Source organism: Microtus ochrogaster, linkage group LG7_11 (assembly GCF_000317375.1).
Source record: "Microtus ochrogaster isolate Prairie Vole_2 linkage group LG7_11, MicOch1.0, whole genome shotgun sequence".
NCBI lineage: Eukaryota > Metazoa > Chordata > Mammalia > Rodentia > Cricetidae > Microtus > Microtus ochrogaster.
In genome coordinates, this window is record NC_022032.1 from 20,410,191 (window position 1) to 20,431,717 (window position 21,527).

Consider the following 21,527-nt stretch of genomic DNA (forward strand, 5'->3'; position numbering starts at 1 on the left):
ATTAGTGCTCATTCATTAATAGTGACCCATGTACCATATTAAAATGAGATGTAACTAATAGGGGAAACCGGGCACAGGACAAGGAAGAACTTCGTGTAATTTCTTTGCAATTCTATGAGTTCAAACTACTACAAAGTAAAAGGATTGTTTGTTTGTTTGTTTATTATGGAAATGCTCTGATCTAAAATCTCGGCTAAGTGTCTTCTTGAGCTCAGGGAAGCCTTCCTATGTGATTATAGTTTCATCAATTCACAAGAAAACGTGTCAAATGAAAACACGTTCTCTAGTATGCTCATTTGCCTGAGGGAGCCTCCCTAGTCTACCTCAGGTGGCTGTTATTAATGACTGAGGAGGCATGGAAGGGACACCTCTCTCCAAGACTGCTGCCTTATTCCAGAGACTCTTTGAACTTACCCATTCTGGAGACTTTGCTATTCAGTTCATATGCCTCACGTGAGCTTCCTTCACAGAGCACAGGAAGGCCGCAGAGGGAAAGAAACGACTGTCTTCTCGGGTCTGCTAGAAGTCCATCTCACTTGTCCTGCCACAGTGATAAATGATGGGGCACTGTGCTGAGCTTGGCAGACGGGTGCCCCCATGCAACGACCCCTGAACTGTTATTCCACCGTAGAGGAAGAGAAAAGGGTTCCACACTGAGGTTGGCCAAAGAATGGAAGATGCTGGCTTGAAGCACAGATATTTTAAAAGTGGAGAATAACTTCCCCAAGTGACCTATCTTTCAGAGAGTCGGTCATTACAAGCATCTTTTGTTTCACTGCCTTTGCAGAGGAAAAAAAAGATGATAGACTGATCAATGGTAGATAGACAAAAAATAGATGATACAAGAATATGATGGAAGGGTATGTATATAGATAGTAAATAGACAGACACAGTCACATAGATGATAGACAGACAGATGAGAGATTGGATGGATAAGGAAGGCGGGGTGATATGGGCAAAGGAAGCCGAGGAAGAAAGAGGAGGAAGGGAGGGAGGGAGAAAAGGAAGGAAGAAGAAAGGAAGATTTTTTTCTAAGGAAAAAAAAATCATTTTTTACTCTTGGAAACTTAAAAGGCAAATAATCATAAAATATATATTTAGCATTTTGCAATAGAGACCTTGTTTGCTTATTTGTTAAGGATGTGTCCGGTGGATCTCCACAGGCCCAGGTTGTGTTGGCCCAGTGCAGGAGATCTCAGGTGTGCCTGTACGATACAATAGCCATGATACATGGTAAGTGAGCATCTTGTAGCCATTTCTGACCTCCTCCTGCTCTTCTGATCTTTCGGCCCTCTCTTCTCCAGGGTTCTCTAAGCCTTGGAGAGAGTAATCACCATCAGTAATCCACCCACATACCCATCTGTGCATACCTGAACATGGCCAGTTATTTATCTGACCCCAAGTGAACACACATGAGCGACTCTCCCATAGGAGAACTGGCAGTCAAAATGCTCCCGACACAGAGGTGAGCGGAAATGAGGTGCTGGAATACACCGGTCTGTGGACTTGGGCTAGGATTATTTATATCCATGAATATGAATAGGAAGTTTAAGATATAACTAATCCATTGTGGTTATAAATAATTGAGAACATTTTTTTAAAAAATTATTTTCTTTTCAAGCTGTTTTAGGGAGTTGAAGAGAATATTTCCTGTTCTCCCAGGAGACCTGAGTTCAGTTCCTGTCACTATATCAGACAGCTAACAATCACCCACAACTGCAGGACCAGGGTATCTGATGTCTTCTTCTGGCTATCACAGGAACATGCACATTGGTGCATGCATGTGCATGCGCGCGCACACACACACACACACACACACACACACACACACACAAATAAATCTTGAAAAACAGTCCTAATGTCTTTTGTGCATTTGAATGTTCATGTGTATGTGTGCGTGTGTGCACATGACATCATGTGTATTGAGATCAGAGGGCCATTTGCATGAGTCAATTCTCCCCTCCTGTGTGGGCCTCAGGGATCAAACTCAGGTCATTAGACTCAATGACAAAGGACCTAACCTGCTGAGCCATCGCTAGGCCCATGATCAAATGCTAATAGCATGACAAAAATCACAAAAAAAATGTATTTAGGCAGGATAGTAAAGTATAAGAAATCCAAGGTAATAGAAGATAATGTGTGGAATTTTGCAATAAAGAGAAACAAGGAAATATGAAGGGATGTGACCAAGAAGGCCTTTGTTTGATGGAACCTGGAGGCTGGAGAATAAATACTCAATTATGCATTAGGCTGAGACTCACCTTGGATTCATGTTGCCCATCCACTTTAGGGGGGCAGTAGATGCAGCCCCAAACTCCTAGACATCACCAAGAAGGAAGCAACCTATTCATTTTTGCCCTTTGGATCCAAACTAACTTTGTCTTACTTTTCTTACCTATCAGATTGCATTTCCAGTGACCCTTTCAAGATGCAGCAAAACCTCCACCCTGCCTCTCCTGAGTGGAGATGCCTTCTCTTTTCTTGCTGTTACTGCATGGGGCCGTGTGCAGATAGCCACTGCACACAGTCTCACAGGTTGCAAGATGAACTCTTTGTTTGACAGGAAAGGTCTGGAGTCCCGGGGTCTGAAAATGGGAGTATAAGTCAATCCCAGTATTCCCATAGTAGGGATAAGATTTTACAGTTAAGTACGTTATGGAAGTCAGGTGACTAACTCCTTTTTTATTATTCACTGTTTCTCCATTTCGTAGCGGCAAACAGAGTAGGAGGCAATTATATTCCATTTGGGTTTTCTCTACGGAGGGGGCGGGGGTCACCCCACTCTGAAACATGTAAAAGCAAGTTGAAACCATACCATTTCCTTCGGAAAGAAAGGACTTTTACGAACTGTGACTGTTCTCTCAAAGGAGCCAGAAACCTGCTTTCAATCTTCTTATGAAGTTCCCAGATTTCTCCCAAGCATCCAGGTCCCTGGATTCTGCTGAAAAGCACACACGGTGCCCTCCCCTTGACCACGGCAGCTGGTGATGCTAAAGTCACCAGGGAACAATGCGCTGGCTCATCCCCATTTCACGCCTGAAAAGGGAGTAGCTCTGCTGTGCAGTGTATATATAGACAAGCTCAAGACAGGCTCAACAAAATGAGACTTGCCTTCAAAGTCACCACCTTGGGCTCTTCAAATTAATTCAAAAGATGAGATTATTGTCCAAGACATTTTTTGGAAGTCTGGGTTAGGATTTTGCCTTTCCAAGAAAATTGGTCTCAATTGTTAGCAGTCTAGTGTTCGGGGGTTACAGGCTGCTTCTTAGCTTAATCGTCCATTTGACAGGACATCATTTTTTTAGTTTAAGATAGACTTCATTTTCCAAAGATCTGTCAGCAGGGAGAGGACTCAAAAGAATGTAAAGGCGTCTTTTCAAGCCCCAGTGCATAGGCTCCAGGATCCCCTCCCCAGATATTCAAATCCTCAACTGCAGCAGAAAATGCTTCCGTGCTTGCGTATAGCCTATGCACGTCTAAAGATGACATCCTTTAAGCCATATCTAGATGGCACACAATAACTACCGTGACATAAATACTCTGAAAGTAGTTGTAGGTGATTGTTAATGGGAACTGACAAAGAATGACAGTCTGTGAATGTTAAATACAGACACAATTCTATGTGTGATATATGCATATGGATTCATGTGTGTGTAGACGTCCTTGTATCTGGAGACTTGAGGTTGACCTGAGATGTCTTCCTCAGTTCCTCCCTGCTGTATTTTTCAAGAGTGTCTCTCACTTAACCCAGAGTTCAACAATCAATCTGGCTTGACTGTTTGCCAGTGAACCCAGGGATTCTGCCTCTGACCCTCTACTATAGAGGAGAACCATCGTACCCAGAGTTTATGTGGGTGCTGGGAACCTAAACTCAGGTCCTCATGTTTGTGAAACAAGTACTCTCTTGGGTCATCTCCTCAACCCTAGTCATGAACTGAAAAGAAAAATTTTTTTCAATACATGGTGTTTGAATGCTGTTAGGATTAGAAACCCATGCCTAGATCTTGAAGACCTTGGAACACGCAGGCATCCCTAACTTCTAACTACATGCAAACATCCCAGTATTTACCTGCGAGACATTTAACTTGTTTTGAAATGAGTGATTTTTTTTAAAAAGCCCCCAAATAACCATGTTGCTCTATAATTTCATAAAAATGGGGGACCACACACAACTCTAACCATTGCGCTGTGTTAAACCTACCCCAAAATGTGATCTTTTTAAAACCCATAGGAAAATAATTTCGATACAGGAACTCCATTTTTGGTTTTCAATTTAAAAACTGTAATAAAGAATGCGCAACAGAACTCTGTTACAAAAATCACATTAATCAAAGTGAAAACCCGACCTCATCTAAATGATTTTTTTCCCTCAAGTAGCAAAAAAAAAAAAAATCCACTTACACATATAACCAAATGTTATTTAATATCTTAAAAAGTAACACAATCCAAAATGGATATTTCACACAACACTACATAAACAACATGAACACAATATTACCATATGGAGGGACTTTCAAATATAGACTTACAAAAATCCCTGTCCTTTTTTTTTCCTTTTAAGTTATTATACTAAGCATGACAAGGAAGCATCATTTACAATATGGTACACGGACACGATAAAAACCATGTTACAAATGTGCTGTTAGAAATCAGGAACATTAGGGAAGACGTCTCATGAACTGCAGCTATTTCATATGAAATACTATACAATATAAACAGAACATCCATCCTGGATGACCTTTACAGCAACCAGAGACCGAGTCATTTAAAGGTTTTTTTTTTTTTTTCAGTGCAAAAACATTTTATTCAAGGCAGTCTTGGCTGCAAAACTCCTTCCTAACGTACAGTAATTCCCACTTGCACTTCTTAGTTCATTGGCCCTAATGGAATGGTCACATTCAAGTCGCTCAGAGAAAGACACCTGCAGAATCGGGATCCCTTGAAACTCGGATGCTCAAACTGAATTCTTCTCCAGATAGTGGGACGGGATGTCACTGCTCTAAGGACTTTTAATCTGTAGCTGTTGATACGTACGTGGAGGTGACCCTAGGGCAGTTTGATTCCTAACTGGGCATGCGTGCACAATACTGCACGCTATTCTGTTCTTCCAATGTGGAAACAGTGGTGGTGTAGGTAGCGAGATGGGGGAGGGCTAGGAGGAAGAGAGGGTGTTCCTCAGAGGGAGGGAAGAGTTGGGGCTGCCGAGAGTTTTCTGTGTGATGGATTTCCTGGAGCTGTAGAGGACTGGCATTGGAGGAGAGCTCGGGTCTCAGGTTTGATACCTCTTTTGGGCGAGAGCAAAGGAATGGAGGTACCAAGGTCAGCCTTTGGACAGGGAGGTAGGCAGGTATACAAGGACCAGCCAAGCGCTAGGCTTCCATTTTGCCTTCTAGAGCCATGGATGCCTCGCTCGCCAACACTTCCTCGTTCGCAGGGCGTGTGTGTTTGCAGGGTGTGTGTGTGTGTTCACAGGGGTGTGTGTTCACACGCGAAGCCAACAAGGAGCGTTTCGAGGCCTCTGACTGCCCGCGTACAACGGCAAGAAGGCTTAGTTCCCCTTAGGCTTTGCTGAATTCTAAATTCTGCAAGTCATCAACCGTTGAGTCTATGAACAGCAGTGAAGACACAGGGTGTGTATGGGAGGAGCCACCACGGGGGGGGGGGTGGAGCCCCTCTGCATTGCTGATGCAAGACCAGGGAAGGCGACAGACGCCAAGCAGGGAGACGCCAGTACCTTTTACAAACACATGAGATCTAATAATCAAATGTCTCATATGTATAATTTATGAAACGTCTCCTACAGAAAACTCCATGGGAAAGTGTCAGTTATAGCATTAATACTATAACACCTTCAGAGAATAACGGCCAATGGTTTTCTATCTCTTGGCCAAAGTCAGAGGACAGCAATGCCTTTCCTGACATTTTTAACTAACCCAAAGAACAATGCCTCCCACGGCTTTTGCGCTCATTGTTCTTGTTTCTAGCTTCCCCAAGCCTTAAACATGGGCCAAGGAGTCCCTCACTCACAGGACATTACTGGATGGCTTTGACAATGGGTGGGGGGATGGGCGGACAAAGAAGCAACCACTTCTACTTGGGTCCACTGTGCTCTGACACTACACAGCTAGTTAGATCTGGGACTGGTCTGTGGGAATGGAGAAAGCAGGCATCAAAGACCTTCTGTCTCATCGTTTGAGAAAACACTTGGAACTGGACCAGCTTCCCAGATCTTGCGAAGCCGGGCTTTGTATACTGTGGTGAACGTTACTGAGCTGAGCACTGTGCAGAGTGCTTATAAAGACTTTAAAATAACAAAACAAAACTAAAAACCGTTTCAGCACCTTCCACTGCCTGGAACAGCCAATGTTCCTGATGCTGGAGTTTACAGCAATTACAAAAACCCAATAAGAAATTGTAAACAAGTGTGGATGTCTGGATTGGCCTTGAATGGCAAAGGCCGTGGTGTGGATTTGGCCACCTCCCACTTCCTAACTCAATACCAGCAATTTGGGCGGAGGTGTTGAGATTCCAAACAGCCATAACTCTTCGAATGAAAATGGACAAGGTGTCAAGCTGAATTTGTTTTCTTTATTAGCACACATCAGAAAAATAGCATTGTAGTGATTTCTCTTGATGGTCTCTCCAACAGATAGAAAATAGGTCCCTGGTAGCTGCCACTGTGTTTCTGGGTGACCGTGAGTCACTCCGTCTGTTTGCCCCTGTCAAGCACAGGGAATCACACACAGGACCTGCTCTGTGTAATTGCACATCTAACGCTTTGGAAGCACTTTGAGATCCCCAGATGAGCTGCGAAACGTTAATAGTGGTTGACTGTAGCCTAAGCTCAGAATGCTACCCCTTCCAAATGGTAAGACATTTCCCCAAAATGATCGCTATGGTTTTGTGAGAATTATGCCTTTTCATTCAAGTTACGAACTTTATCTTCAAGTACACTTGGTGGACAAGTGGTGAATCCTGGGTAGAACTTTACGAAGCTATGTCAACCTAAAAGAAAAACCCTTTCCTACGGGCCACCATTCTAGTCTCGGTGGTGGCTGAGAAAGATTTTAGATGTGCATTTTAACAATAGTGGGTGAGTTTTTGAAAAAGAGACGCATTTGGGAACAGCTGGTGTTCAAATCACTGCTCCTCCAGATTCCCATTCGATTTATAGTCCCTGAACTTGGATTCTTCAACATCAAAGGCTCAGGCATTTATCATTTCTCCCCAGCTAGTCTCCTTCCAGCGCTCCTATTTCCGTTTTCTATTGGGTGCACAAACACACTCCCTTTCACATACTCATTAAGGTCTCCTGAGATGTGCAAAACACACCAAACGGTACACAGATTATTTAACAGACATCTCAGAATGCACGGCACAGCTCTTTTAATAAAAAGGAGGGTTGGGCTTCATAGGGTAGCATATCAAAACGGCAGAGAGGCCCAAAGTGCTTCAAGTTGGCAGTTCAAATTTTTCAAGTCTTTTGTTACTGAAAAAAAAAAAAAAGCCCTAGCAATCCAATCCAATTTTTAAAGGAATTAATAATTTCTCAAATGTTTACCAAGTAGCTCTTTGCCAAAGAGGACCTTCCTTCCTTCCTTCCTTCCTTCCTTCCTTCCTTCCTTCCTTCCTTCCTTCCTCTTTTTTTTTTGTAGCAGGAATGGAAGAATAGGGAAGACAGTAATTTTAGAACATTTTAAAATGTCACTCACTTGTAACAAATCAAATGTGCTTTCACGGGGCAGAAAGGAGAGAGAAAGAAGACAACAGGTTTACAATTGGAAGCCACAGCGTGGTGTGAAAGAAAAACCACAGCAGTGCGAAAGTCATGAGTCCAATGGGCAAGTCACGGACACACAGGGAACACCATGGCCTACCGCGGAAGCGTGTTTTCAACAATTGCTTTTCTGAAGAACACACTTGAACACACTGCTGCCATCTCATCAAATTCATGGAGGTAGTTATATGTAAAAATAAAAATTACCATAAAGTAATATGCTGTATCATAATAATACATATAAGTGTGCAAAATGCCGACAGATGGGTTGACCCTTTAAAGTTGAATGCCTCACAGAGATTCAACCAGATTCAGTTTTGTAAACCTTTCCATTGATAAATGCTAAGACTAGACATGCAGTCATGTAACACAAAGCTAGCTTCCAGTGGAGAGGAATATTGGCAAAGCCCAGGGAGGGCTTCAGGGCTGTGGGCGTCAAGAGTCTCACCATCGTGATGAGGTCATTTTAGACACACAGACTTGTCATGTCTGTCATGTGCTTCCCACCACCAATGTCCCTCCATTCAAGAATCCAGATTAGAAACACACAGGAGTGTTTCTCCGTGGAATATCTGTTTGTGTGGCATATCATCTTTGAAGTCCTTCGTTCTATGCTAATGGCTGCTGGTTAAGGGAGGGTCTTTTGTTTCTTTCTGAAATCATGTACCCCATAGTGATTAGGCAAATAGCGTACACATTTTGTTTGAATAACGTCTTCTGTAAACCTATTTCTCGCAAACCATCAAAATTCATGTCTTTAAAGCTTCTTCTCCTGAACAGAATTCTGTCCTTGCTGCTCACACAGTACTAGATTCCTTCAATGGCTATGTCCAGAGTGTCTATCAGAGTCTAATGTATTGTTTGAATGCTCCTATTATTAACGGACTGAGTATGCCAAAAAATTGGGAAAAAATTAATTTAGACAGACCAGATCTAGGAATCCCACAGCATATAGCTCCTCAAGCAAAAAGACTGTATAGAACACCAGATCCATGGCTGCTCATTCTGGAACGTGGACACGTGGTTGCTCTCTCTGGACATACTTAGGTCATGAGAGAAACATGTGTTTTTCAGTAAAGGTGGCATGCCTGGGGGGGAAAGAAGGTATGGGATTCAAAACCCAATTGGCTTAAGCATTTCAATGACATAGCAGTATACTGCCCACTGTGCTTAAGCCTTACTACAAGAAGCACACAAAGCAATGTCTTATACCAAAACTGAGGAGCCCAGTTTGAGCCAATGCAGCTTCTGTATAGCAGGCAAAATGTGAGAGTCTTTCCCACGACTTCACATGACTGTGTTTCCTCAAACACATTGCTAGTGATTAAGCCTAACACAGAAAAAAGAAAGCTCTCACAGATTTATGCTCACTACTGAGATCTTGGCTGAAAATACTTTACATTAATTTTAAAATTGTTTATTTATGAATCAATTTATGATCCATGGCTCCAAAAAGCACCATCCAACACTAAGCTGAATAAAACTTCATGTCAGACCATCTACTGGGATCAGAGGTAACCCTGGAGTAGATGGCTTTACAGAGCCTACAGACGTAGGAATCCTATGGTATACAGCATCTTCTGTATACTCTTCTGTCGAAGCGGGCCTTACTTGTAGGACTGAAGTGTATTGGCTAGTGGTCCCCCCACTGTGGAGCCTTTTGATACTGAGCATGACACTGCAAACCAAAGTAGAGTGTGAAGAAATCATCATAAAAGATGCGGAGTGAGTGAGCCCACGGTCCACCTAAAACAGGCCTCCTGAAATTGTTACAAGGTATCTGTAAACATTACTCTGGCATAGTTCATGTATGCATAATCATCATTCTGATAACTTTTAGGGGAGTACAAATTAAGGATATACCATACCAGCAGAATGAGGACATTCTGCTGTTTATTATATGGGTCCATGTACACTTCTAATCAAAAATTACTTTAAAGGATTTTTTTTTCTATAGATATCTTCCCAGGAATAAAAGGCCTGAAGTTCAACTCTCCCTAAATTTGCTCTTTCCTACGACCACTAAAAATGATCCTCCCACAGCCTAATTTAGGCATTCTATTTAAAACTACATAAAATAGATTTATGTCCCTTCCATTAGAAAGAATAACACCCTCGGGCCACATTCTTCATTTGTATCATAAAGAACATTTTTGCTTCCAAACAAACTAACCACTGCATCTATGATAGGAAGAAAGCTCATCCCAGTGTCACAAGGAGGAAGGTATCCCTTCTTCAATATCTGATTCAGCCCTCCCCCGAAAGTCCACACCACCTTCTCCGCCACTCAGTGCCGGGGCCCAGCGCGACTGGATTCCCCTTCCTCTGTCCACTTCAAAGGCCTATATTCCCGTCTGTGACCGTGGAAGGTAAAACAACTCAAGACAAGCATCGAGTGCACTGGAAAACAGAATCCTGAAAACAAACACTCTAAGGACTTCCGGCGGGACCCTTTCTGACACGCTGCCATGGGCTCCTGCAAGAGTGTCATGGGAACTCACAGTGAAAAATGGCTGGCGCCTAAGGACTCACACACAAAGGGCTGGGGTCCCTTCTGCTCAGTTTGGCATCGATTTCTCTCATGATGGAGACCCTTACGTTTACATTTTATGGTGACTTGGCTTTTTTTTTTTTTAAGGGGGGGGGCGGTTGTCAAGGATTAGTTCCCTGGCCCCATTCCCCATCGGCTGGGAGCAACACACATCTGTGGCATTTCAAAATAGAATTGGCAACTGCATGACGTTGAAAAATGCATGTTCCACGTACAGTGTTTAGACTTGCCTATGTGTGTTCAGGTACAGTTAGTGAAGCAGAAGTATACATATCTCCCCTACTGCTATTCGGTTGCTACAGAGCCATAAATGTGAAAAGCAATACTCTGAAATAAAGATTTTTTTTTTTTGCCCTAGCCTACTTAGCAGCACAGCTCAAGTGACCCCCCAAGCTGTGCTTGAGATGTTTGTCTTTGCAGAGATGTAAACGTCAGCCCCAATTGTCGTAAACGTTACTGTATCGGACAAGACAGAAGGTCTGAGGCAGAGGGACAATCATACACTAGTAACAGAAGCTTGCAAGCAGTTGGAAGGTTTCTGTAATTTCTCAGCTTCGTTGGTCGGGGGATCCGTACTTGCGCGGAAGTTGAAGGTTGGACCAGCTCCGCCATGGGCCGGACTCAGAGCAGGATTCTGACGGCGGTTGCTTTCAACAATGCTTGATGTGTTGGAAGCCAGGCTCTCCCGAGTGCTAGAAGAGTAAAAAGGGGTTGGTTTTTGGTTTTGCTTTGAACATAAACAATTACATATTGAGCCCAGAAGGAAGAGCAAATGACGGAGCTGATGGATTTCCTATTGGTTCGAGAAACCCTTATCAGCACACATCCCCACTTTTGATCTGCATGTACCCTTCCAGCCCAGGCCCTGGGAATCATGGGAGGCACAAACCGCAGCTCACACAGTAAGGGGCTTCTGACTACCAAATGTGTGGCTTCCCCGTCTTTACGAAAATGACTTCAAAATATAATGTGACAGACGGCCATCACACTGGCTTTGACAAAGAATACGCATACCTGTGTGATGGTTTTGCCAAAAGTTGAGAATTCAGACTTCATGGCTCTCAAATAAACTCCATAATTGGACAGAAAGATTCCACTGTTTTTGTTGCTTTTGGTTAGATGTTAACGTGATGGGTGGACTTCAATTATGCCACTAGCTGACTTCCCCACAGGGATAGGAATGCAATTATTTGTAAATACTTTATACCCGTCTCTATTTTAACGCTTCAGTTAAAACACAATTATATGTTCAGATAAAGAGCATCTCCCCTTTCCCATTGATTTGTGAAGCTGCAGTTCGTTCCTGTCTCCCTTTGGTAGGAATATTTTCATTTCTTAAGGATGGGGTGATCTTTAAAACTTCATTACTTCTGCTTAAGTTTTCCAAGTTGGAAGTATTTGAATCTTTCTTTTGCTGCAAAAGGAGATTTAAAACATTCACGTTTGAAAAGTCAGGACAACAGCAGAAATAAGATCACTCACAGACAGAGAGGGAGGGAAAGGGGATGGTATTTAAGATCCTCAAAGTGACTTGAAGAAATTTACCCACTTACACAGAGCGGAGAAATCAAAACCATTCTCAAAACACCTATCCCACTGGCTGGATTCAAAGTTCACCTGGTCTCTGTACTTAGTCAAAGCCAGCTAAACCTAGCTATTGTGTGAGCAACCACAGTCAAGACACTGCCTCCTCCCTTAGCAGTTACTTCCAACGAGGTATTTATTCCTGATCCCTTAGCGACCCATCATCTTCATCATCAAGAACCCAGGAATTAAATGTTTAAAAGGCAACATGTTCACTGACTATCAACCAATCAAACAAACAACAACAATAACAAAACCCCCAATACTCGTTCTGAATGTAGAGGATTAATACACTTAACAAGCTAAGCCAATTTTTTCCACCAAGATTCTGGTTAGATGAGCATAACTAAAGAATGCTACAAAACGCCTCTTAGGATAGAAAACACCTGACTTACCTGCTTACCTGCCTGGTCTCTTTCTCCAGAAAACCAATCAGTAGTTCTCCCAGAGCTGGGTCTGAGGTGTGGGGTCAGTGGAGGAAGGATGAGGGCAAAGCACATGTTGAATCCCAAAGGTTTTATGGCACATGCCATTCACCGCACTTTCAGTCACAGTAGTGACTTTTAAAAAGATCTATTGTGTGTGTGTGTGTGTGTGTGTGTGTGTGTGTGTGTGTGCACTATGGTATGTGTGCAAAGGTCAGAAGACAGTTTGTGGGAGTCATTTCTGGTCTTCTCTAAAATGGAACCTGGGCATCAACCTGAGCTCTCAGGCCTGGTGGCAAGTGTCTTTTACACACTGGGCTATCTGGTCCATGAGAATAACTTTTAAGGGCATCTCACTTCCGCTGGTCCATAGTGGAGGGAATTGTGCTGTGATTTACCTACTTACAGGGTGACTGTGGAAGAGAAATAAGCACTGATGTACTGGCACATTCGAAAGCTAGGGAAGCGCTATTTCTGTTACACATCTATTGCAGACTCATTTAAATAACAACTGTAGATCAGCTTGGGAATCTAATGATCACTCGTGGCATTTTTTTCTATGGAAAAATGAATTGTAGGGTCCAAAGAACCTATTTTTTAAAATAGCTTTTGAAGAATCAGTCTATCATTTATGAAGCGCCTGCTGCATTCTGTACAGTGTGCTTGGAACTAGAAACATAAATCATTCCAACATGACACGTTAGTTAAGAGATGTCTTTGCGAGACACTTTTGGCCACCTTTGAGCTGCATCCAATGCACTCGTAGGGATAAATATGCACAGTAATCCAGTTTTTGCAAAGACTATATTTCATGACAGTTGGAATCATGAGCGCCGTCTGTGACATTCGTACGGAGGGATCTGGAGATACTGATGGACAGCTAACATTTATGGCAAATATGGCAGTAAAATACTTCTCAAATTTAATTTGGAAGAGAGAGCAAATAATAGAATGCAGCCATTAAAATGAGCTATTTGAGCCACACCTTTGATCCCAGCACTCAGGAGGCAGAGCCAGGTGGATCTCTGTGAGTCTGAGGTCAGCCTGGTCTACAGAGCGAGTCCCAGGGACAGTCAGAACTGTGAAGAGAGATCATGTCTCAGAGAGGGGGAGGAGGGAGAGAGGGTGAAGGGAGGCTTAGGACTTCTCATGTAGGGGGAGAGATTCACTAAGTGTTTCTGCTATTCATCCTCTTTCCAGTACAGGCTTTCCAGAGCACACACCCATGGCAGCACGTCGTGTCTCTGGTAGTTGTGTTGATGTTGCTCAGCCAATTTGGGGGTCTCACATTTGAAACTCTTCATTTCAAGACTTTTCATTTCAATATAACTTCTCACACACAGTTCAAGTTTCTATCCTTTTTGGGTTCTCTTTGTTTGTTTGTTTTAAATACTCTTTAGTTTCTAAAAAAAATGGGACTGAAAACGTGGCTAAAGATGATGCCCAGGTCAACACCAAATCCTTCAAGTGTAGAGAGAAACCATTTGTCTCAGGAGAATCATAATTGCTTAGTGGCCTGTTTTAAGGGAAGATCCCCACAAATAACTTAAACCTCACGCTCCTCGTGGTAATGGAGCAGCAACTGCACGGCAGTGTTATTTCACTGGGTGCCACTCACGGTGAAAGCACTGGGAGTCTGGTGTTCTCTGTTCTCTTTTGTTCTCTCTCATGCATAGAAAGGTGTTGAAATAAGAGCGGCGGGGCTGCGTCCCCAGCACCCGGCCGCCCACACGGCTAGCTTAGCTTATGCCCCGAAATAATTACACGGAAACTGTATTCTTTTAAACACTGCTTGACCCATTAGTTCCAGCCTCTTACTGGCTAGCTCTTACATATTGATCTAACCCATTTCTATTAATCTGTGTAGCCTACAAGCTGGCTTACCAGGAATGATCTTAACCTGCATCTGCCTGGAGTAGGAGAATCATGGCGACTCACTGACTCAGCTTCTTTCTCCCAGCATCCTGTTCTGTTTTCTCCGCCTACCTAAGGGTTGGCCTATGAAATGGGCCTAGGCAGTTTCTTTATTAATAAGAAATCATTCCCACATCAGAAAGGCAGCTTGGTGAACCTTAAAGTACATAGAAAGCAAGCCTGTCACCCCATTCTTAAATAAAGGGTTTTCAATACAAAACAGGAAAATTGGGAACTCTTGAATGGGCATCCTGCCTAAAATTTTTGGGAGATCTACAATTTCCCAGAAAGGAGATCCAATTCAAGTAGTACTTGACAGACCTGTGGCTAGTGGGTTAGAGTTCTCTCTCTCTTTAGAATTAATGTTTCCTTCTACAATGACAAGGCATCTAAGTACCTATTTAAAAATGAAAATAAACTTCAATAAGCTACCCACTTATAAATTCTACGTTACACAGCCCAAGTTTCAAGACAATATATTCTTTGAAGATCCTGGTTCAACTATCTCATGGGTACTTCTTTTCATCTCTAAACAAACAAAACTTTTCAATATTATAAAGGGTTAAGAACCACTCACTCCCAACATCCCCTTGATAACAGTCTTGGGAGTGCCACTATTTACTGCTGAAAGTATGGGGGCTGAGGGGCAACGTGAAGGGCATGAAAGTATAACAAGAAAAGCATTAGGCAGAGGAGTCTCCATGATAAGAAATAATGAGTATAAAATACAAGCAAGTAAACCATCTTTTCTATAAGCAATGGCTTTGAACTTTTACCACAGACCTCCGATTATCTGGCTCCTAGTGCTAGAGTTTCCAAGACAGGAAAAGACACAGAACAGGAAAATCAGTTGCCAAGGACAGAGACACTAATTCGAAAATAAAATCTGGTGTGGGAGGGGGAAAATTTAGCAAAACAGATTCTTTAAAAAGGCCAGGGCACTGATCCCCAGGGTTTCCTGAGGATCCTTAATGAACTCAGAGGCCCGGGATCCTAGATTCCCCAGCACTTTTCCAGAGTGCCAACTCTGATAGATGTGTGTTAGACATTGGCACTTCCATTTCTGGGTAAACTTGGGGTGAAAAGGTTACATAATCAAAATAGTAACAATAACAAGTCGAGAACTGGTCCTTCAAGAAATAGCAAATGCCTAATTATGGAATAAATATTATAATGATCCCCAAGTCTGACTTTGAGATGATGTGTCCCCAAGCAGCCCAGCAATAGGGTACAATAATCACAAGGAATGAATTGCAATTCTTAATAACATAAGTGAGCATATATGAAGTACCTATATGGGTACTTATTGTGATTATAAATGCTATCATATCGGAAATCAGAGATGATGGGGGATATGCATGTCTGAGTAGCATTTCTGCGCCTTAGAGTCACCAATCTGGAGAAGAGTTTAGAAGCAAGATTTAGGTTCCAAGTGGCTGTTTAAGGAGAAGAAAGAGTTACGGAGAAAAACAGGAGCTGGGATGTCCCTGGGTTTGTGTTTGTCAGCCCTAAACAACCTCAGTGTGTTGATGAGGACCATCGGGTCTTATACACTCCCAATTGTCAGTACTGCTGAACTAGCAAGACTACAAAACGACAGTGTCCAGACACCGTCAATTCTACAGGCAGGAAAGCGAAAGCGCCGGCAAGTGTTTGCTCTCACAGAGTATGGCCCCTAACTTTTGTGAGAGGAACAAGCTTCTATGTCTCCATCCACACACAGGTGAAAGAGGAAGACATCTGAGCAAGCAGAACAGACTACGCACGGCATAGGAATTAAGAGTGGTACCAAGCTTTTAGATCCTTTGGAAATATTGTAAAGCCCATTACTATAGTCTCACTAGAGGGGCCATTATGCTAGCATCGATTTTATACCCAACCCTTTCTTCCCAATGACTATATTATTTGTACTCAGAAAGTTACTTTTTTTTGAAGGATTAAAAAAAAAAATCCCTTTTCCTGGGATTACAAATACAAATAGAAGAAACCGCTGGGAGTGTTGGTCTTAGTCTTACTAGACTGAGGCAAAAATTCGGGAAGGGTAACCAACCCACCAGTCCAGATTGGTGATCTCTACAGCTGCAGAAACATTTTTTTTTTCAATTCCTGAAAAAGAAGTTAGAAACAGGTTGTTAACAACACAAGTCACATAACCCACAGCCCTCATTCACAGCCTGAGACTGAAGTCAGTTATCTGCATAAAAGCCCCTGGGGCCCTGGCAGGTGTATGCGGATATAGAGGGACACCTCTCCCTACCGTGGGGAGTTGAATCCACTGTCCACCGTGATGCTGCTACTGTCCATGCTGTCCAGGCGAGCTGAGTGGGTGGCTCTCTGGTTGCTGCTGCTGCTATCAGTTTCTTTTGGGGTGAGGAGGGTGAGGTTCTTCTCAAACTTCCTCTGTAAATCACGTTCCTTCTCCCTCTCGAGGAGCCACTGCATGGTGCCCACATCATCTCTGTTTTTCTCCTCCTCTGTGTTTTTGTTGGCCCCTTCCTCAGAGTCGTCATCATCGGAGACATTGTAATAGTCAAAAGAGGCCTCCTGGTTCCCTCCAGACTCCTGTTGACGCTGGGACGGGGGCATGGCTTGGGCCACGGATGTCCCCAGGGAAGGTTCCAGTTTTTCGCATCGGCCTGGCAGTGTGTCAACAGGTGACTTCGGGTGAGATTTGAGGAGGGACAAGCTGGATTTGTGATAGCTGTTTACAGACAAGGTGCTGTGTAGGGGTTTGAACAGTGTGTCCTTGCTGAATATTTCTTTCCTTTTGTCCAGGCTATTGGGTTCTGCGCTATGATGTTGGACCAGGCGCCCATTGGCCAACCCCTCTGCCACACCACCAGAGGCAGCAGGGCCCCCACCTGGCCCTTTCGGTGACTCCTCCTTGTGCCCAACAGGTTCCCTGGAAGAATGAGGGGTCTGCCTCTCAGACGGAGACAGCTTTTTTACCCCCTCCACCAGGGTCAACGTGTCATGGTCCTCTTTATTCTTCCCCAGAGGTGACGGCGCCGTGAGCACAGTCTCGCTAGAGGTGTTGCATTGGAAATAGTCATCCACAGCTGTTTTTGCTGGGCAAGGGCTGAGTTCCCCATAGGACGGCATACTCTCAGAGGGTTTGCCTGGCTCCAAAAGGCTACAAGCACTAGAAGGTTCCTTGCTGCCACCGACTATTTCTGGAATGCACACCTCTTTATAACTGGCAGAGGATATAAGAGCCCTTTGGTGACTAATAGTCTGCGCAGGCCGTAAGGTACTGTCGTCAATGTAGGACTGGCTGGGGGTCTGGTCATCTTGGCTGCAGCCTTCAACCAGGTCTTCCGGAGTCCCGAGAGAAGAAGCGCCCAGGGGGCCTTTGGAGTTGTCCATGGACCTGGATCTCTCCTTGGCCTTGTTGGATCTCTCATTCCTGGACCTCCGGTCCTGGGTATGGCTGTGGCTTCGGTGCACTTTGGAGTGGGAGCTTCCCCTGGAAGGTTCGGGAAAGGGCATCTCCGTTCTCCTTTTGGCCAGTTCGCCAGACACATCCCACTCGGGCGTCATGGGGAAATGGGACTCGATCACGTTTGTGTTACTGTGCATGATGAAGCTGTCTCCTTTGTGTTCGATGATGAAGCAGCCCTCCCTGGGGGCCCTGGTTAGGGGGTCGCAGAATTCATACTCCCTCTCACCCGGGATATCCAGATGTGAGCCATCTGAAGGATCACCTTTCGACACGCGGGTCTTGCTGTGGGACCGAGACTTCCCGTGGGACTTCCGGTGAGTCCGGCTCTTTTTACTCCGCCCACTGTGGTGGGCAGAGGACCCGGCCTTGCTCCGGTGAGCCTTTTCCTCTTCAAGTTTCTTCATCAGTGCCGTGTGCCTCATGACATTTTCCACTGTCAAGTCCGGGTTGATACGCCGTATGATCTCCATCTCCACCTCCCGGGGGATGGTCGTCGGCGTGTCCTCGTCTCGCAGGGGCCACTCCTCGGGAGGAAACTGGGCAGAGAAATTGGCCAGCTGTTTGGTCTTGTCTTTCTTAAAACTCAGCCGGAATAACTTGAGGCCAAATTTTTTGGACTGTTTTTCACCATCTTTAGGTTTCGAGAGAGTTTCTGTCTTATAGGAGAAATTTAAAGTACTTTTGCTTTTCTCAGTGGGCGGCACCTGGCACAGTGGAGGAGGGCAGTAGGGGTCTTTGCAGTCCTTGGCGGGTTTCCTCTGCAGAGTGGAGGCATGCATGCTGTGCACGTCTTCTCGGCAGCAGTGGCAAGAGTCGCAGTGCTTTCTGGGTAATGTCCTTTCCCTGACACAGCCTGAGGCAGAGGGCGTTATGGTTCCCGGTTGTGGAGAGGTACACTGAGACCTGTCAGGTACCCTCTCGTCCAAGTGGTACCACTTACTGTTAGTTCTTATGAGGGAAGGCGTGATAAAATAAGTTTGTGGGGTCACAATGAAATAGCCTTCTGGAGTCGGGTAGATTTTCCTCTCCCGTACCAGTGTGTTTAGGGTATGCCGTAGGATTTCTTGGCTTGGGGTTGGAACACCTACGGGCAAGAACAGAGATGTTTGTGAGAGAGAAGAAGGGACAGGAGAGGACCCCTGATTTTCAGAGTCCTGTGGATATTGCCAGATCTGAAGTACCGCCCCAGGGCATGGAAGCAGGCTTCAGAGGTGTTTGCTACATTTAGTGTGAACCCGGGTTTTCTCTGATGACTCCTGTGCATGGTACCACCAAGGAGTGAAAAGGTGTTAAAACGGGGAGCACTGGGGATGCAAATGCATGCTAGAACGCTTTGTCCAGCACGTGTGAGACCTTGCTTGGATCCTGAGACCACACCAGGAAAATTGCTTTTGCAGGAGAGAGAAGGAAGTTAGACAGATTTCGATTGCACTGCTAAAAAGCCTTTCTTGAACATCTTGAAAGAGAGACTATTTTATAAAGGACAAGAAAATGAAAAGTTTCCCATGTAGTGACATAAATTTATGGCATTTTTTCCAATAAGAACATCATATATATATATGAACATCATATATATAAATATATATATACTTTATTATATGCCAATTTTTAAAAGATTAAGTTAAATTAAAATTAACTTTTATAAATTTTATAAAAGGATATTTGACTACTCCTCTTTAAAACTCCTTCTAATTTTGAGATTATAATATAATTCCATTTCTCCCTTTCCTTTCCTCCCTCCAAGTCCTTCTGTATACTGCGCCTTGCTCTTTTTCAAATTCACACCTTCTGCTTTTATGAATAATTAATATATGAATGTACATATATATGCACATGCATACACTTAATAAAAGCCACTTGGTTTATAAAATGTTACGCCCACATATGTTTTCAGAGTTGACATTTGTATTGGGCAAATAATTGGGTGCTCTTCCCTGACAGACACAATTTCTCACATACTTTAGTCACCCATAGCTATACCCCCAAAATCTCCCCACGACTGCCTGCACATGAACTGAACAAGGACAACAAGAGACATGCCGAAGTGGGGGGGGGAGGAGCACCATGAGAACTCAATCCCGCACAGAGGACTGAACCACTCTTCAACACGCCTTGTGACTTTGAAATCCATCACTTTGCATGTTGAAACTGTCTACTGCCATAGTTACAGTTAGATACGAGCACTGGTCTTGGCAAGAGTGAGCAGAGGGAGGTGGTTTTCCTAGTTTCTAACCACTGAGCCCTAACCCACACACTAATGAATATACATGGAGACAGTCTTGGTTCGATCGCTAAGTCCCAAATGTCTGCATTTGCTAGAACATAAATACAGGGGTGGACGGGGCACGTGTTTCCATTGTGCCACGGTGCACTTAGCTTGTCAGGGTATTTGTGTGAATGCTTAGGTCCTCCCTATCTGAAAAGATAAAAATCAGGAAGAGACATCCCTAGGAAGGCGCACCTCCTCCAAGCTGTAGGCCACTTCCTTTATTTCTTGGATATTCTGCATTTGCCATTGTCAGGTACATCAAAGGGGTGGGATCTATAGAAATGATCTGAATGGTATAATCTAGAAACAGGCCAGATCAAACCATATAAATACTGCCAATACTTGACCCACAAAAATGGCAGTTTCACATGTCACGGTCGGAGCAGTACAGGAGACAATGAAAGCAACCTTGGATGCCAAGGCCAGACTGTTAGATTGGAAGTCTTGCTGTCTTTGAAAATGCCATTATTGGTCGAATTGTTCATTCTTTTTCCACCTCATTCCCTACCGTAGTTTAGATCTAGAATGTTCCCTAAAACTCCTGTGCTAAAAGCTTGACTCTTGGCTTGTTGCTATTAAGAGTTGGTGGTACTTCTAGGAGGTCAAGTTTAATGGGAGGGTCTTTAGGTCAATGGGGCCCTTGATGGGCTCTGTGTGGCCCAGGTCTCTTCCTCTCTCCTTTGCTCCTGGGCTATGATCCTACCACAGAAAGCAGACTCACCTGAGACCCAAAAGGAACAAGAGCATCTAACCACAGGCTGAAACCTTTTCAACTACGACCCTAAATAAATCTTTTCTTTTTACGAGCTTTAATTGTTATAAGAAGTCAATGCCTCCCGGCCAAATTCACACCTTACAGTTCTCACTCCTCCAGTAGTCCCTCCAACTGCCCTTTGTTTGGAGCTAGGGTCTTTGCAGGAATAGTCAAGTTAAAATGGGGACATTAGAGTGGGCCGCAGTCCATCCGGAGTAATGCCCTCCTGAAAAAAAGGAAAATGGCACAGCTAGAGGCATAGATGGAAGGGAGTGTGAAAAACACAGGTCAAAGATGGCCACGCACAAGGCAAGGAGAGATGCTGGGGACATATGTTTCCTTCACAGCCTTCAGAAGGGAGCAGACAGCCCCGCTGACATAGCGATTTGGATTTCTGGTTTCCAGAACCGTACACACCTTCGTGTTGGTGGATCTCATCTGTTGCAGCAGCCCTCCGGGTGGTATCATTAAGGCAGCTGGGAACCTAGCCTCTGAGGCATCCGTTCTCACAGGGCTGCTGGGAACGTACCCGGGTTTGGGGTGTGCACAACAGTGTGCGCCAGAGAGCAAGCACTCAATACACGCCAGCCACTGGTCTCAATTTTGGATCAGGAACAGTGGAAACCCAGGTTACCTTCGCATGATGTGGTATAGCAACCAGAACCGCTAGGTGAGCTGGGAAATCTGTGTGCCCTCGACCCTGGCGAACAATGAAAGTGGGATCTAACAGGTTAGAACTGGTGCTCTCAGGGAGAGGAAGCCTGTGGGTGCAATGCAGCGCCCACCTTTGGGGGACATCCTTAGCAAGTGG

The 21,527-nt window shown here is 44.2% G+C and overlaps 1 protein-coding gene across 5 annotated transcripts in view; it reads right to left on the bottom strand.

Annotated features, from left to right (window-relative positions):
* Positions 1-4,397: 4,397 nt before the first annotated feature.
* Stox2 (storkhead box 2) overlaps positions 4,398-21,527 on the bottom strand; it is a 225,185-nt gene continuing 208,055 nt past the window's right edge. For 4 of the 5 annotated variants that reach the window (XM_026786944.1, XM_005362589.2, XM_026786945.1 and 1 more), the window contains 2 exons: positions 16,509-18,777; positions 4,398-11,020 (listed from right to left, as the gene is read on the bottom strand). In XM_026786944.1, the coding sequence (XP_026642745.1) occupies positions 10,825-11,020; positions 16,509-18,777 (2,465 nt within the window). In that variant the 3' untranslated portion in view covers positions 4,398-10,824. The remainder of the gene's footprint in view (positions 11,021-16,508; positions 18,778-21,527) is intronic. The other variant, XM_005362588.3, reaches the window with a different exon arrangement.